Here is an 18,199-nt window from a genome sequence, read left to right on the forward strand (position 1 = left end):
CTAGTAACATACCCATTGTATGTTGGTGCTGAGAGGTAAAGGGAAATGTATTTCAAACACTCTTATCTAAATTGTTTTTGGTGCGTTTGCATTTTTTTTCTTAAGTAAACAAGCTTCGCAGCTGAACAGCAAAGTTTTATTGAATCTATTTTGATTTAAAACATAAAAAATACGCTCTCCTTCTGAATTCTTCCAGTACATGGTAATTCTTCTTTTGTTAACCGCATTTCATAAAGGAAAAAACAAAAAACAAGTATTTCTTCCACAGCAAACTTCTGGTAACGATTCAGTTATCAAAACTGAAACTAGTGGCTAGTCATGGCAGAAAGCTGAAACCAGCTGGTGACTAGTGACCACTTTGCCACCAGGATAGAGCGAGGAACGTGCTTTGTGGCATTAAAGGTCGTTGCCAACAAAATGGTTGCTTGTCGGCCGGAGCCATCCAGCTGCTCTTTCCACGGGATTAGCACAGCTGATCTGCCTGGGTTTAGCACACTGGGGGCACAAATACAGGGAAAATAAGTAATAATAAAAAAGGCTGCTGTCATGATGAGCTTGCAGACCAATTACGTTCCTGATTAAAGCCCTAAAAAGCTCTGGGCCTTGTGCTCGTGATACTGCCCTGCCCTGTGGCACCAGTAAGGCCGGGTTTCTCCTTTCCTTGCCGCTTTTCCAGCGGTGCCCATGGCGGCCAACGACCCCGGCCTGCTGGGGGCCAGCTTTCCTCTCCCTTGGGGACTCAGGGAGCTGTTCCAAGAACGGCAGGAAGGACAGAAGCAGCACAAAGCAGCGTTTGCAAGGGATTTATGTACACGGACGGGCCATTTCTGCGGGGCTCCCCTCACAGAGCCCCGACGCCCTCCCTCAGCACGGCGCCTGAGGGCCCCAAAATGGCGGCCCCGCCCCGCGCTTCCCGCCTCCCCGTTGCTAGGCGACGAGCCGAGACCACACCCCCTCCTCCCCTCCCCATCCCGAAAACGACTCCTCCCGCGCATGCGCGCCGGGGCGGAACTACATCTCCCAGCGCGCCACGCGCCCCGAGGAGCGGAGAGCCTCCCTTCTGGTCCCCACGGACTACATTTCCCAGCGTGCCGCGGGGGCGCCGGCCAATCGGCGCGGCCCAGGTTGGGGGGTGCGGCGGCGCGGGGTTGGCTTCCGCGGCGGGCAGGGCGGCGGGGAGGAAGCGGCGCGGAGGAAGCGGCGCAGGTGACATTTCCTCGCGGGCCGCCCCCCTCCCGCTGCCGGAGCTGGGGCCCCGAGGATGGCAGCGCTAGGAGGTGGGGGCTGCGTGGGGAGGGGGCTGGGGGGGGGGGTACGGGGCGGGATGAGGGGCGGGGAGGGGCATGGGGGGGGGTAAGGGGGGAGGTGGGGGGGAAAAGGGGGGGGAAATGGGGTGAGGGGGGGAAAATGGGGGTGTGGGGGGGGATAGGGGGAGGGGGGGGTTGAGGGAGGGCAGGGGGGGAGGTGGGGGAGGGTAGAAGGTTGGGGGGGAAGGGGGAGGTTCTGTAGACACCCCCCCCCCCCCCCCCCGAGGGGGTTTGGGTTTTGGGGTTTGGGTTTTGAGGGTGTCATGGAAGTAAATGGACGTGGGGAGTTGTGGGGGGGGTGGGGAGGGCTGAGGTAAGGTCCTGAGGGGTGATAAAACATTGGGAAGGGAGGTGGGGAGAGGGAGCAGCTGGGTTCCCCAGGGGGGAGCCTGGTGAGTGGAAGGGCTGGGGTTTGGGGGCGAGCGTCGGGGCCTGGGGGGTGCTGTTGGTGCTGGAAGGTGGCTTGGCTGCATGTGCAGCAGGCAGGGCCGGAGGAGACATATTTTGGACCTTTTCAATGTTAGGAAGTAAACAAAACTCTTCTGCAATGGTAGCTGCATCACACTTTCAGTGTACGTCAAGGCTCGGCTAGGTAGGAAAGCTTGGCATCCAAGTATCAAAGTATTTTATTTCCTTGGAACTTCCTCACTAGCAACTAACATGTGTTTCTGAAAAAAAGTATGAGTACAAATTCTCCTCTTCCCTCGCAATCAGCGAGTTTTGAATGCTGGAGCTGAGTTACTTTGATCATCCCCCTGTTGTAAATTTTACCCTGCCTTACTATTTTATTTGAAAGAAAGGTGGTTTTTCTTTTTTTTTTTTTTTTGAAGGCTTTTCCTAACAGTTATTTGAAGAGACTCCGACAATATTTGGCCCCAAGCCTGCTGTGAAAAATGTGCCCCACAGCAGATCCCTACTGACCTAATTGTGACTGTGCTGAAAGCTGCGTCTGAGTTCAGAGCAGGAGAAGCTCTAACTGCTCTATGCCACCGTGTGTTAGAGCTTAAATCTCCCGTTCCTAGTCGCTGTTGCTCATTGCTTGTTTTTTGTGCTTTCTGTCGCCCAAAATTAAGGCATTCAGTGTTGCAGTCAGCAACATTACCTGACTTGCAGCTCTTACCACCTAATGTTTTTCTTTTGAGTTCTCCTTTGTTGCTGTTGCGTAAAAATCTTGTTGCTATTACGAAACAGATTTTTGTGCTTGAGATATTGCTCAATTTTCACTTTGGGATTTACTTCATTCAGCGTATCACATGTTCCATAGAAGCTTATGCTCCACTTTGTGTGTTTTCACAGTTATATGCAAGTACCTTCACACCTGAGTAATTCTAAATGATAATTGCATTTTAGTCGTAAAGAAGGACATGTAGCCATACATTTATTTATGTGAATTTATCTAATAGCTTTGTTGCTCGACATATTTTCTGTTTCTTCATGAGTCTACTCCATTAGTCATCGTTTGTGGAAGTAGGGAGCCAGTTCCTTTTTCGGTGTAAAGTTAAACACATGCGTACAGACTTGTGAAATGGTGACTTAGCTTGTGGGCTTGGTTTGCCCTTCTACATTCTTTGTTCTTCCCATTCCACAACTCAGCAAGCATCATGATACCTTTTCCCCAAGTGATACCTAATAAAACATTCACACACACTTGGTATTTTTCTTAAAACTAGTGGATAACATTTTACAGGTTAACCTACGTGGTAGACTGGGGAAGGGAGGGCGGGAGGGGAACAACCTTAGATGCCCTTATATCTTTATTTGCTCATGGGAATGTTAGATTCGCTGTTGATGGATGTCAGTACTGAGGAGGTACGGAACATTAATTTGTGCTAACTCTCATTTGTTCAGGCGTGCTTTCTCTCTTTTTTTTTTTTAATCGGTTTCAATTTTGTTTTGTAGAACCAAGTAAGTTTTCACAAACACTGAATGGAATTCCTTCTTCAAACACAGTCAGCGGTGGAATGGACCCCTTCCATGCCTGCAGTATTCTTCAACAGCTTAAAACCATGTATGATGAAGGACAACTGACAGATATCGTGGTGGAAGTGGATCACGGGAAAACATTCTCCTGTCATAGGAATGTTCTTGCTGCAATCAGTCCTTATTTCAGGTACAAGAGTCCATTATTCTCGGGGTGACCAAAAGTGGAATCATAAGTTATTTTCATTAACTGACAATAAAAAATAACACAACTGTGCTAATATTCCATGTAACTATTGATGATATAGCACATCTAGTAAACAAATGTTTTTATTCTCTTAATGTCAAGGAATTATCAGTGTCCATTTATCAAAGGAGAGTTTTATTGGACAAAATTTCATACAATTTTTAAAACAAAGCCCTCAAGTATTAAAAGTATCTTTATATAATAACAGTATAGTTAAACTACTTGTTTCCCTTTAAAAATCGTATATTCCGTCATGCTGGAATATGCATATGAAATAACACTTTGAAAGTTGAATGCAAAGTCTTGGATATATCAAGAGCTTTGCCTGTAAAATGAATGAATTTTTAAATGGGATTAGTGAGATAATTAAGCAAGAAATACCAGCTTGCTGTATTTGTTTCAGTAAGTCCAAAACAGATTTAAAATTTAGGCTCCCGAGCAGAGCAGTGTAACATCAGTGATAAATGCGTTTGTGCAGATATAAGGGCAGGCGCGTTGGGATTAGCTGTGCAATATGATTTCTTAGACCTGTAGCTAGATGGTAATTACAAATAAACTGCTAAATATTTTTCTTTTGTAGATCTATGTTCACTAGCGGCCTTACAGAGAGTACCCAGAAAGAAGTTCGTATAGTTGGTGTTGAAGCAGAGTCAATGCATTTAGTATTGAACTATGCATATACCTCCAGAGTAATGCTGACAGAGGCCAACGTTCAAGCTTTGTTCACTGCAGCTAGTATCTTCCAGATCCCTTCCATACAAGACCAGTGTGCTAAATACATGATCAGTCATTTGGACCCACAGAACTCCATTGGGGTGTTTATCTTTGCTGATCACTATGGTCATCAGGAACTCAAAGACAGATCACAAGACTACATTCGTAAAAAGTTTCTGAGTGTCACCAAAGAGCAAGAGTTTCTTCAGTTGAGAAAAGACCAACTCATAAGTATACTCGACAGTGATGATTTAAATGTAGACAAAGAAGAACATGTTTATGACAGCATTATAAGGTGGTTTGAGCATGAACAAAATAAGAGAGAAGTGCACCTTCCAGAAATATTTGCCAAATGCATCCGTATGCCTCTGTTGGAAGAGACATTTTTAGAGAAAATCCCTCCCATGTTTGCACAGGCTATGGCCAAAAGCTGTGTACAAAAGGGACAACATAGTGCCAATGGCTATACACAACGGCTTGGAATGACTGCTTCTGAAATGATCATATGCTTTGATGCTGCCCACAAACACTCAGGAAAGAAGCAAACAGTGCCTTGTTTAGATTCGGTCACAGGGAGAGTGTTTAAACTATGCAAGCCACCAAATGACTTGAGGGAGGTTGGAATTCTTGTATCTCCTGATAACGATATTTATATTGCGGGTGGTTACAGACCAAGCAGCAGCGAGGTCTCCATTGACCACAGAGCAGAGAGTGATTTCTGGATGTATGATCACTCTGGCAATAGGTGGATCCCGAAAGCTCCTTTGTTGCGAGCCAGAATAGGCTGCAAATTGGTTCATTGCTGTGGTAAACTGTATGCAATAGGTGGTCGTGTTTATGAAGGAGACGGGCGAAACTCTCTCAAGTCTGTGGAGTGTTATGACAGCCGGGAGAACTGTTGGACAGCTGTCTGTCCAATGCCGGTAGCAATGGAGTTTCATAGTGCTGTGGAATATAAGGATAACATCTATGTTTTACAGGGTAAGGTGCCTTGACTGACTGTGCGGTGTTTGGTTGGAAGTGGGGGTGGTTTAAGCCAGCTGTCTCTTCTTAGAAGCGCCGTAGAAAACCCAAATCTTTCTGAAAATCTAAAGGGAGCCCTGGGACAACAGAGCGGGAGAAAAGCCAGGGAGGGCAGTGAGGGTGCTGCTTCAGTTCTCACGTCTTGGGAATGTGTCATCAAGTTGTTGTACTGATTTCTTGCACAAATGGCAGTTTTGGTGGTGTTCTAAGTCAACAACTTAGCACTAAATCTTACAATGAAAATGCTGTATTCTTTATCTGAGTGAAATGCACTAATGTTGAAGAACAGCTGTTGTCATGAAAAAGCAATTAGCATTTTACTTAGCTGAACCTGTGAAAACTCCTGGTGTCTTGTCTTTTTTTGGTGACTTGTAAAAATTGATTAGCCACGGTAGGTCTTCCTTCTCTACCTAGCTGACTTCAAAAAGCAGAGTTGGGCAACTAAGGAAGACGATTTCTCTTTTTCTAATTAGCTCACACTGTCTTTCCATCCTATCTTCCAATAAATAATCAGACTTACTGGTTTATTGCATCTTGATTCTTAAATTAATGACTTAGCACAGCTCTAGCACCAGCAGTGATAGTTCCATATTTAAGATTTATATCAGAATAACTTGTAAAGATTAAAGTAAGTATGTTGACAATGACTTATTACCAAGATGTACGTGCACATGAAAGCGGTGTGATGAAAAAGATGCTTCTGGTTATTTTAGACTGGGAATTATATATTCTAGGACTCTAAAAAGGATTGTTATGGGAATGGATAAAATAAAAAAGGGAAGAACAAATGATATGATTTGTGGAGATTGTATACAATACATATTTCTGTGTGCCCAAGTTCCATAGGAGTCCTTGCTTAAGAGTGCCAAGACTGGCTGTGGTAAGAGTCCCAAGAAGCAGAAAGAAAGATTGGGACAGGGAGTATCTTAGTTTTGTTTTAGGCTCATTTCTGTGCAAACACTTGCAGAATTTGGGGTCTTGGATCTCTACCAACCCCCCTCCTTTTGGGTCCATCTCCATGCAAAGCTGGACCACAGGAAAGAAACATGAGGAGGAATACTGTAAACTCCTTGTTATTTATCAGAAGTCAACCTGACTTCTTGTTGAGTCCCTGCCATTCAGGAAGGTCAGAGGGCTTCCACAAGACCTTCAGGTGTTGTTCTTCTTTCATATTACATCTGACTGGTTGTGGCTCTAAATTAAATTGCGTTAAAATAAGTTTTCTCAATCTTTCTTTCCTGTTGGATCAACTGTCTGCTTTAGATAGCTTAAAGAGGAGCACTGAGGAGTCTTTAACAGAATATTTGTTCATTCTTCAAGTGTTTTTTAGAACTGCTAAAAAGTGGATAACATTTATAGAGGTATTACAGGTTATAGAATAAGAATGCATTTTGTTTTTCACAGCTCATAGCTGCGCTATTCTGTGTTTCAGTGGTTTTAATGACAGCCCAATGAAGTAGCTTATTTAAGTAAACATTGAGTTAAACAGCGAATTAAATAATTTGCCACAGAAAATAATCAAATTCTCCATTTGAGTGTGGAAGATAAAAACCTTGATTGGGTTGCACTCGAGTAGTGTATAAAAAAGTTAATTTTCAGTAATTCTCACAGAGAAAGCTCACAAGAATTGATGGGAGTTGTAAAATACAAACGAGTGCAAGCATCAGTCATAGGAGATTATACTGGGAACCAAAATGAATAATCAAAAAATGCATTAAGACTTAATTTCTTAAGTTATATTCCACCCTTTAACTCTATTATAATTTCTGTATTTTTTTTTGTCAAAATTGAGGTGCTTGCTTATACTGCAGCATAGTTTAAATTCTTAAAAATATCAATGTGAAATTTATATAAAAGTTGAATTAGGGTAATATTTGGCAAATGTTAACTCTTTCTTCCCCCTGGGATTCATAAAAGACAAGGTGGGCTCTATCAATGTTCTTTTTATCAAGTTTGCATCTGCACTTTGATGTCTACAGTCTGCATGCACTACTCTGTGCGCCCAGCTGAAGAGGTGCCTTATCTGATCACGAAAGTAGTGATGAATCAGTAGCTTCAAGCGAGTCTTCACCTGGCATCCTTGTAAACAAATCAACCTTTTAATTTCAAATCAACCTATTGTTTAAAATCCCTTTAAACAAATCAACCTCAAGTGTGTAACCAGGGACGTGATACAAATGGCTTCAGAGTCTGAGTAGTAGAAGATATGCTATTTGCTCAGATTTGACAACTTTCAAGCACAGAATTCCAAGATTTTCTACAGTCTGTAGATGCTGCTTATTTTGTGAAGATACTAAAGAACAAAACAAATACATCGGATGTTTGAAGACTGGAATCTTGAAAGGTTTTGAGTCAAACTCGTAAGCATGGTGTAGAGGTAGTAAAGGAGAGCTGGGAAACATGTAAAACAGTATTTGTGGTGTGCTTCAAACTCCTCTCAGCTGGGTTAGAAACTCTAAGTAGCTTTTACTTATTTTTTGCACTTTGAAGAAAGCAGATGGTGATAGATTTTTGTCATGAGATCAGGGCTTTTAGAAATTGGTAGGCTGTTTCTGTGTGTGGAAGACCATAACTGAAAGCTTAGTAGCGGTGGAATTGCTGTTACGGAAATGAAGCATCAGTTTTATGTTTTATTTTTCCTCTCTTTGCAGGAGAATTTTTTCTCTGCTATGATCCTCAGAAGGATTACTGGGGGTTTTTGACCCCAATGACTGTGCCTAGAATCCAAGGCTTGGCAACTGTGTACAATGACTCCATCTACTACATAGCTGGAACCTGTGGAAACCATCAACGTATGTTTACCGTAGAGGCCTATGACATTGAACAGAATAAGTGGACTCGAAAAAAAGACTTCCCGTGTGATCAATCCATTAATCCATACATAAAACTCGTACTCCTCAAAAACAAACTCCACCTGTTTGTCAGAGCTACTCAAGTCACTGTTGAAGAACACGTTTTCAGAACCAGCAGGAAGAATTCGCTCTATCAGTACGATGAGGTTACCGACCAATGGCAAAAAGTATACGAGACTCCAGATAGGCTCTGGGATTTAGGCCGGCATTTTGAATGTGTTGTTGCTAAATTGTATCCGCAGTGTCTTCAGAAAGTTATTTAATTATTTTTTTTTTTCAGTAACAGGCCTTAGTGCTTTCAGTGGTAATCTGATGCTAGAGAAAACATGTCTTAAAAGAAAACAAAGAAATTCAGTATTTATTGTAAGCTGAAACAGATAGGTTGTTTTTTTTTTTTTTTTTTGTATGTGGGGATGGGTGCTCTTTAAAGGTTGCAGTCTGGGGAGGGAATTACTGGTTCAGTTTCATATTTACTGATTATTTTCCTGGGAAATGAGAAGGAGGTTACAAAGTGCAATTATCAGCATTTTTTTTCTGGTAAACACTTAATCATGTCATACTTGAGGGGTGTTTTTGTGGTAAGAGCAAATTAAGTGGAAGAGCCAGGATAACTATGCACTACAGTGGAAGAAAATCTAGCATTAGTAGCTAAGGATGTCCAAGCTGTTTTGAAGTGACTTTTCTTTTTTCTCTTTTTTTAAATACGGGTAAAATTTGAGGCAATATCACTAAGTTGTGTTTTTGTTTTTTTTTTTTTTTAATTTTAGATTGAAATTACATAGAGGAATGGTAGATCCTGATTCATAGTGATCTTTTTTTTTTTTTTTGTACTGCTTTTGAAGTCTTCTAAGATGTTTGTAATGTTTGTGCACTACAGTTTGGGAGAAAAACTCAAGCCAGAGTTGGAACATGGAATACCTTTGCCCTGGAAGGAGGCCTGTTCAGTTTGCTGTACCACTTCCGTCTGTGGATTTTTGTCAAAATTGAGCTTAAAGATATTGAAAACAAATCCCAACACCTCTTTTTCTGCCACTTAGGTGTAGTGCTGCAAGAAAAACAAAAACAAAATCATTTTTAACACTGCTTAAAATCTATTTTCATCCCATAAAGGGCTTTAACCCAAAAGTTGATGGTGCTAGTACATTTTTAATACTTGTTTGTCTGAAATGGGCTAACCTTATGCTACTTGTTTAAGACAGCCTGTTATTTTTCATGGAGTGTGTGTCTGTTTTCAGGCCCTGTTCTGTCATCATATTGTCTTTTTTAACATAACATTTTTACTGTAGTGGTATTCTTGCACAGAATGGTGACAGGATAAGGCCTTAATAATATTGAAGTTTTTTTGTGGAGTGTTCCTTTTGTCTCCACTAAAGTGCAGTGCTATGTGCAGTGTTAGCATGTGCTCCAGTAACTTTAAAGTGTGTGGCTTAACTTTACACATCATCTTTTTCTTCCTGTGATCAAGCCCTCAGATACCTTCTAATTCATTCTGATCTATAATGTGAAAACTTGCACTACTGAGCTGTCTTCGTTACCCAGTGTATTAAAGAGAAATTGACAGTAAGTGTCCATGGCTTAATCTTAGATGCTAATTTAGAATAGGGATTCAATATATTGCAACACTTTTCTCTATGTATTAAACATTTACCTTACTTTTGCAGAAGTAAATAATTACAGAGTTCGGCCTCTACTTCAGTAGTTGAAAACTGGATGTAAAAGGGAAAAGAGAAATCCTAAAACTTATTGGCTATACTTTGCCAGGTTTGATTTGCTACAGGTCTAATTTTTCCAGAGCTAGAGGTGTGCGTTATCTTACTCTTTCCTATTTTCTCAAATTGACCGCGGTAAACCAGTTAACTTGAAATGGCAGTGGCCACTGCTGGCTGTAAGTTCTTACCATTATCTGGCTTAGCAGCTGATATTTGAGTAAGCCAAATATTTAGCTCATTAATGTTTATCCCCCTGGCATGGCTGAGGATTTGGACAATGTTCATTTGCCATGTGGTTTGTCTGTTCCCAAATGGAACCTTTGATTTACAGAAATACTTGCCTGGTTCTGTTTCTTAATTCTTGCACAAAATGTTAGAAAGGCAAAAACAAAACAACAACAAAACTGTGAAATGAAAAGGAAAAAAAAAAAAAGCCTCTTTGCATTACATACCTCATCTTCCAGAGATTTACCAAACTGCTTCTTTCAAATGCGAGCGCCTGATTTATTTTTTTTCCGAAGTAAAGTTGAAGTCAACAATACTTGCTAAGGCTGCATTGTACACCAGTGTTGAGGTGTGTTTCTTTGTTTAGTTTTCTTCTGGATACTGTTTTATATATATTCATAGCCAAGAATAAGAGCTTTTTTTTTTTTTTTTTTTTTTTTTTAAGTTCAACTAATTTCATTTTTCAAGTTATCCTTAGTCCTTGGCTAGCTCTTTGCGCTGTTGTAGGCCTCTAGCTGCAAGCTTTCTGAAGCACCCTCCCTAACAGTGTTGCATTTGTGTGTAAAACCATTCTTTTGCAAAGTGTTATGTAACTTTTTCTTTCTTTTTTTTTTTGTTTAAGCTTGGTTGAATATTTACAAGACTTCTTGCTGCTTTTTGACAATCTTCTATATTTATTTAGTAGAACAAATTTCAATATATTACTTGAAACTATGAAATAGAATTGAGTTAGCAATTGACTGGTCATGTGATGTGTAGAAGTACAATATGCTGTGGTTAATTCTGCAGTAGGTTTGTTAATTTTGTTTATCTGCACTAAAGTACGAAGATCTCCATTCTGTTTAACCATTCAAACTGAGGGTGTGATCCAAGTCTGTAATGTGTTTTGTTTTTGTTTTTTTTTTTTAAAAAAAAGCTAAATCCTGGAACTTGCTGTGGGAGTAGAATATACCGAATCTTTTGCATGAGGAGTTTGTTGAGACAGTAACGTAGCTGTGAGATTTTGCCAATTCTTAAAATGCTTCTACATTTTGCTGAAAGTCAGATTCCTGGTAAAGTTTTCGCTTTAGAGTCAAGCTTAAGTAAACTTGCACAGCACAGAAAAAGAAATAATTGCACCAAAGGTACTGATAATATTTAAACAGTAACCTGTACGTTTTCCCCCCTTAGTATTTTTCTGCGTTCATTTACTGCCCTTTTATTAAATTAATTTCTAGCATTGTAAGGATTTACATAAGCGTGAATCTCTTTCAGAATTATTAATTACTTTAGAAGGAAGCATTTTGTAATTTCCACTTGATTCTATCAGTAAAACTTAGGCTAACTAAAAGCAATTTTGGTGCACCAAACATGCAGTGTTTGTATGTTCTACAAGAAACTGAAGAGCTCCCTGTTCGTAAGGCTGTTTAGAAATGGCATCCAACATTCAGTGCTCAGGTATGTTAGTAAGAAGTACTGTAGTCCTATGAGGGCAAATGTGTGGATTTTTAAACATTTTGCCATAATTGCACAATTTTGCATTTTTACTTAATGTCATGTTATGTTTCTTAAAATAAACCTATTGTTGAAATACAAAACCGGTTGCACTCAATTGTGATAAATCTATTGCATAATTTTTAGTAAGTTTCTGAAAATTAACCCTGTGATAGCACTCTGTTATTTTTTAGGATGCTTTTACCATTCAAGTATTAGGTAACTACAACTATGAACTCCAACCTGGGGACAATTTGGACTCTCAGTTACTATTTTACTAGCAAACTCCAGACACAGCATGAAAGTACAACCAAATCCAACCAAATCTAGTCATAGAATCATTAAGGTCGGAAGAGACATCACCTTTTATGTGATAAAAGCATCCTAAACTCAGTTCTCCTGTTTGCTGTCCCCTTGGGTTGGAGCACCTTTGTTCTGTCCAAAGCTTGAAGGACTTGTAAAGAAATATTCCCTAGTGCTGTGTTAGGGCTTAATAACACCCCAGTAAGTAATCAACTCTTGGGACTTAAAGAAGTTAAGAAAGAGCTGAAGCTGGCAAGAGGGGACAAAAAAGACCTCCATCTTAATCCCCAAGGGAAAAAGTTGTGTCAAAGTAAAATAACACGACTGCAAGAAAAAGATAGCCAAATTACATCGGCTGCCTGAGGACAAATTGAATTAACTTGGGGTCCACAGTTTGGACAAACCTAAAGCTGCAGAAGCTAATTAGAATTATCTCCTTATAACTTTGTTTTCAAGCAGGGGGGAAAATAAACTGAACTGAGCACTTGTAGCAGAAGCCTCAGAGAATGCCTTGCTCCTCAGACATATCTGAATAGTTCTGCTGCTTAGCAGCACTGTTCGTGGCTCCTTTGAAAAGACATCGGGGTATTTGCGAGTTAAGTAGTAGCTGTTATCTGGCTTATAAAACATGTTCATGAAGATGTCTGCAAATTTTCAGCCAAGTCATAAAAGTCATATCTGGAAGACACTCTTGGTTTATAATCTCCAGGGAGAGGGACCAGAGCCAAAACTGGGGTAGGAGTAGTTCAGCCATAGTCTTTGATTCCCAAACTTTTCTTCTGCTATCGTGCTTAAGGATAAATGAATTTGCCTCAAGTGCCCCAGATATCCTAGTGTGCAAAAGCCTCTTATCACTTGGCATGTGTTGTAAAGCACATGTACGTGTTATAGTGGGTGGGAGGGGGCAGATCGTTTTTAGCTGTGCTGGTTTTCCTTTCAGGCATTCTTAGGGAACCAAAGCAAGTTATTTTGGAAGTATCTGCTGGAGGAATGAAACATGTTCACGCCCCAGAACAAAATGACATTACGTAAATAATCCATCAGGTTTGCTCCATGGCAATCCGCTTCTGTGAATCCACACTGGTTCTTCATAGCCCCAAAGCCTTCTGTTCAGCCCCTAGAAGCACACTTATGCACATTTCTTTGGGGTGTATCCTGCAGGAGGACACTTGTGCAGGCAGTAGATGAAGGAATAAACACCCAGGCGTTGCCTTCTCCTTATCTGCTGGCAGCATGTAGTCTGCTCGCTGCCTCTACAAGGGGGCAGAGTGAGGCCAGCAGAGCTTGAATCCCTCCCCTTTTAACATGTGGGTAAGGTCCCGTGTGCCTTGCTGCTGATCTATGTGTTTCTGTACAAATGATAATGCAAATATCCACTGTAAGAGGCAGCTATCTATTAACTTTAGCTAACTTGGGGTGATCAAGCTACAGTTTAACAAGTTACTTCAGGAGAAGGAAAGCTAACAAACCTTTTACAACATATTTCTCCACAGCAGACTTTCTTAAGCATAGGGTTGTGTTGTTGAAAGCTTTCCCTTTCCAATGGTTGCAGTAGGATCTTATTCCTCTTTAAGAACCTAATGTCATGCACAAGCTGTGCAGACCCGTTACATTTTTAAAAGGTTTGGCCCTCTGAATACAACCTAAAACAGGTTCTACCTCAGAAGATGAGTTGTGTGTAGTAGTAGAGCCTGGGCCTGATCAGGCACAGGTACAAAACCCCGTGTACATTCCCTCATGACATAATGCTAGAAGTTTACATTTGGAGAACACTTGTCCAGACTAGTTTTGGTGTTTTTTATTATTATTATTTTATTTTTATTTTTATTTTGTTTTGAAGGACTACGCAGCTTCCCGCGTGCCATGAGCTTTGAGCAGAGAAGGTATCGAAGGTAGTGATCTCCCCGAAGAGGAGCGAAGGAGGTGGGTTAGATCATGCATGATCTGCTCTTTAGATCACCTGAGCAAAAGTGAGGCATTCCTGGAGAAGAAAGAGCAATGCTGCAAGCAAGTCTATACAGATGGGCCGCAGGCTGCCCCTTCCCACACAACACAGCCCCACAACAGGTCATGGAGAGGAGGCTGTGTGCCCTGACAGCGTCACTTACTGGCCCTAAAGTGTGGAGTCTGACCTGTTAAAAGACAGTATGTGCTTATTTAGATCTTGAAGTGTCACTGAGTACCAGCAATGAAAACATATCTGTCAAACATCAACCAAAATAGTACCAAATATATCCATTTAAAGGAACGCTTTGTGTCCCTCTGTCTCCTTAGACCTGCACATGATCTGTCTGCGGATCGGTTACTGTCGCAGAAAGGTGGCAACGGGCAGTTCTAATGTAAGAAAGTACAAATTGTATGCTTGGTTTGTGCCAACTTCTGATTTTGTGTATGTGTTACGTTGTATGTGATTATCGGTGTTCTATTCTAAATTTGATTAATTCGAAATCGAGATGGTGGGTGCAGAAAAATATTTGCAAGTAAGTTTTGTATTATTTCATATTCTTCTGGTTTCATTCTGGCCATATTCCTTCTGTAACAGATTTCTTCAAACATTCTGAGAAATAAGTTAATGGGCAGGAGCATTTGATGAACATCAAATTAACTTCCTCTAACAACCAATAAATGAAGTGACATGCTTAAATTGTGTTTGCTCTGCAAATTTGCTTTTTGTTTTTTATTTAAACTACACAAATAAAAGATGGGCCACGTTTTCCATCAAAAACTAATGTGTGGAGAGCAAGTACTAAGGCAAAGGAACCATCTGATTAGTTATTGAAATTGCAACTTTTTGTAGGCTGACAAAACAGTAGAGTTTCTGTTTCTCTTGTCCATCTCATCTGCTGATGGAACTGACCAAGATTTTCCAAAATGATTTTGAAAAGTAACTTGAACAGTTGCTGTTGTGTCTGAAACGCATGCAAAGAGTCACAGCCCAATAACTACCAGCAGAAAATATTTCCAATTTGGGCATTGCTGTTTTTAAAAAAAGAATGACCAAACTGAGAGCCTGTTTACATAGGTATCCTGTGAACAAGAGCAGGTGGTGTTTGTTGAATGAGTTGTTAGAAATTACTTAGTTCTGTTTATCATAGACATTTAGGATGATAAGTTCCCCATAGGAGTTCACCATTCTAGAATGGGTAAGAACCAAGGGAGCTATCAAGCTGGTACCTGCAAGAAAAAAGCACGTTTTGGGAAGAAAAAGTCTAGCAGCACAGAAGTTACTTAGTTCTAATAGTCTAAATGAATTAATATCTGTTATAAGACGTGACCAGTGAGGCAGGAGGAACTAGACCATACCAACCCCTGTCCAACTGGAATTCTGGAATTTTGTCCCTGGCAGGGAGTTACTGGTGGCTACTGAGGGAAACAAGAACAGAGCAAGCTCTTGATGTTCCCAGTCTCCAGTAATTTGCAACCAGCAACGCCAGAGGTGTTATCGTTGTTTAATAGCCCTGAGTGAACTTCTCCCAGGAATGTCTTGCTGCCTTTTGACCCTCGGTGACTTTTCGGCATGCTCTTACTGTTGGATGGTAGAAAATCCTTCTAAATGGGAGGTGTTTGTAAGAGGAACAGCTCAGCTGGCTGTGGCTGCGCTGGTAGAAGCCTTTCTTATAAATGTAAACCAGGAGCTAGTGCATGGTTTTAGGCCTTCGTTGTGCCCTTGTAGGGAAGGTATTTTTGTTGGGCCAATGCAAAATGCATGACTGCATGTGGCTACGAGGCAGGAAATACAGGCTCCAGCAGATGCTGACTTGCAAAGTCAGCTTGGATGAATCATTTTTCTTGTTGTCTTTGTTTACCTTTCTGCTGGGTTTTCTCCTCAGATTGGATGAGAACATTGCACAGGCCTGCCTATGGTCAGCTTTTTCCTGTTTTTTCTTGTACCTAAGTAGTGCGCTGCTCTGTTTGGATTATAAACGTGGCAGGGGAATGTTTTAAATCCCCCAAATGGGGATTTGGAATGCAAGTCTTATGGAAACATTCCTACTGAAACTGGGTTACATAAACCTCTGCAAAGTGCGTGGCCACATTGTGGACATTGCTCTTTCAGCAGCCCAGTTCCACTGCTTGATTTACTGGTAACAAATTCAGGAATTTTCCGTACCCCCTCCTCTCACTCCAGGGTGAAATTTACCCTTTGTCAAGTGTCAGTGTGGCCTATGAATCCCTTCCTTTGTTCCTTACTGACCAAAATAAGTCTGACGCAGGATTTTAGGTGACCCTGGGGTCATGCAAGAGAACTTCAGCCAGAAGGTTAAAATTGCCATGACTGGCAGTGAGATGTTGCACTGTATGCGAAGCGCTCAGGAGGAGAGCAGGAGCAGAGCCTGCAGAAACAATTCCTAAAGAAAGAATGAGTTAATAATAATAGCTGGATTTAATTTCAGTTCCTCCCTTTGGCTTTCTGTAAGAGCTAACCTTGATGTAGGAAAGCTGGACAATGAATTTGATACCATAATCTGTTTTTATGCAAATGTCCTCTCAATAAATCTGCCATTACACAGAAAATGAAATTAAATGAACAAATATATTCATAATGTTAGACTTCTAAAGGTGGTGTACAATTAGTCAGAGTTTTACAAGCAGAATGAATTGGTTGTAATAAAAAATAACCTTTCTTGTTAATCCCTGAGAATATATTTAAAGCCCAGGCTCAACCTTTTTAAATGACTGCCAAAAAAGATTTGAATTTGAGGGGCCTGAGAATTTTTGCATATCCTGAACTTTGGTAGACTGTGAATAACAAATATGATATTAAATTAGGAACATGTCCTTGCTGTGCTCGCCCTTTAATCAATTCTATTTTGTCTAATTTCAGAGCCTCTAGGATATGTCAATATTTTTGGGAGCTTGATATCCTCAACAATATTTGAATGGCTTAAATTGGGTAGAATAACCATAAGTGAAAGAAATGGCATGATGAAATGCATATTTCTTAAGTAATAAAATCTCTTAAATGTCTTGTCAATGGACAGTCATTCCAACAGCACCGCTATTACTCCTTAACATGAGTTTCCTTCTAAAATCCCACCCAAGAATGATGTTAAAAAAAAAAAAAATGAAAAGACAATGCAAAATATTTTTCATGTAGGAAAAAAAAAAAAAAAAAAAAAAAAAGATTACAGGAAACAATAGGTTCTGCATCAGAATAACTTGTTGCATATTTTCAAGATCTGTGGAGCTGGGGCACAGCACAGCTCTCCTGTGGCTGCCCAGCTCCAGCCCCAGACTCGCAGGTGTTTGGCACCTCAAAGCACAAGCAGGAGTAGTGTTGGTCTGGGCACCCGTGATAATCCCAGGCATGCAAGGGAATAAACTGGCTTTAACTTGAAGGGGAATTAGGCAAGAGGATTTCTACCACACCTGCCTTTCATCTGCCAGTGAGGATTCTGGGCTGTAAATGATAGTCCTCCTGTGGGTCTCAGTGAAGCGCAGTGCAATCCCTCCGTGCTGTTAGACTGGATCTGACCACGCGTCCTTCTTGCCCACAGCACCTGGTAGTGAGGGTGAGGACAGGACTGACGTGTGGTCATTCCTCCCCAGCATAACCTCTCTGCAGTGATGCTTTTGCAATGCTGAGTGTGGGTTTAAATAAATAATAATCATAGCATCATTCAGATTGGAAAAGATCTCTAAGATCATCTAGTCTGACCTTAATAAATGCTCTTAGATCAAATGTAAGTGGTGCTGAACGGTCTCAGCCTGATCAAAAGAACAGTGAAGAAAGGTTATGATGGAAAAAAAATCAACAATTATCTTTGGGGGGAATGAAAATTTTCAGTGGATGAAATACTCTTCATTGAAGAGTATTTTACAAAGGGTTTCCTAAACATATCCGTGTATTTCCTGTAATACCTGGAAATCTCATCCAAAAGCAAGGAGGCATTCTGCTTGTTCAGGGCAGTTTTTTCTTTCATGACCTTTGGTCGCAACAGGAATGACCAACAGTGTAGGGTGGATAAACTTGGGTTAGTGAGTTAGTGACAACGACAAGCAGGAGGCTCTAGGACAATGTTTCGATGAGAAGAGCAGCAAATAAACACGTAGGGCAAGCTGAGAATTTACGAACCAGATTTCATTGTATTTATACATCATGGTTGGACTGGCTTTCAGCTGCTTCTCCTAATTCTATATTTTCAAGTCATGATCTGGGGGTTCCTCGGCATGCCACTGAGGCAGACAAGGAGAAACGTGTCTGCCTATTGAGTGCGCACTGGTTGTCCAGGCATAGGGGGAGCACGAAGCCTGCAGCGTGAAGCCCCCATATTAGTGTTATGGCCTGACAGCTGTAAAAGTAAAGGATAGAAGGCATGAATTCAGGAATTTGTCTGTAGACATATCATCAGCTTAAAATATTTTTTTTCCCTTACTGTTCCAATCGGGTACTCCTACTAACAGTTTGAATCCAATGTTGTCAAG

The 18,199-nt window shown here is 40.9% G+C and overlaps 1 protein-coding gene across 1 annotated transcript; it reads left to right on the forward strand.

The window, feature by feature from the left end:
* Positions 1–1,193: 1,193 nt before the first annotated feature.
* KBTBD8 (kelch repeat and BTB domain containing 8) lies at positions 1,194–8,468 on the forward strand. Its single transcript, XM_084292552.1, has 4 exons — positions 1,194–1,277; positions 3,207–3,417; positions 4,055–5,169; positions 7,863–8,468. Exons 1-4 carry the CDS (start codon positions 1,262–1,264, stop codon positions 8,324–8,326), a joined length of 1,806 nt encoding a protein of 601 aa, XP_084148678.1. The 5' UTR covers positions 1,194–1,261; the 3' UTR covers positions 8,327–8,468.
* The last annotated feature ends 9,731 nt before the right edge of the window (positions 8,469–18,199 follow it).

The sequence above is a fragment of the Netta rufina genome (genome assembly GCF_964035555.1).
Source record: "Netta rufina genome assembly, chromosome: 10".
In the NCBI taxonomy this organism is placed as follows: Eukaryota; Metazoa; Chordata; class Aves; order Anseriformes; family Anatidae; genus Netta; species Netta rufina.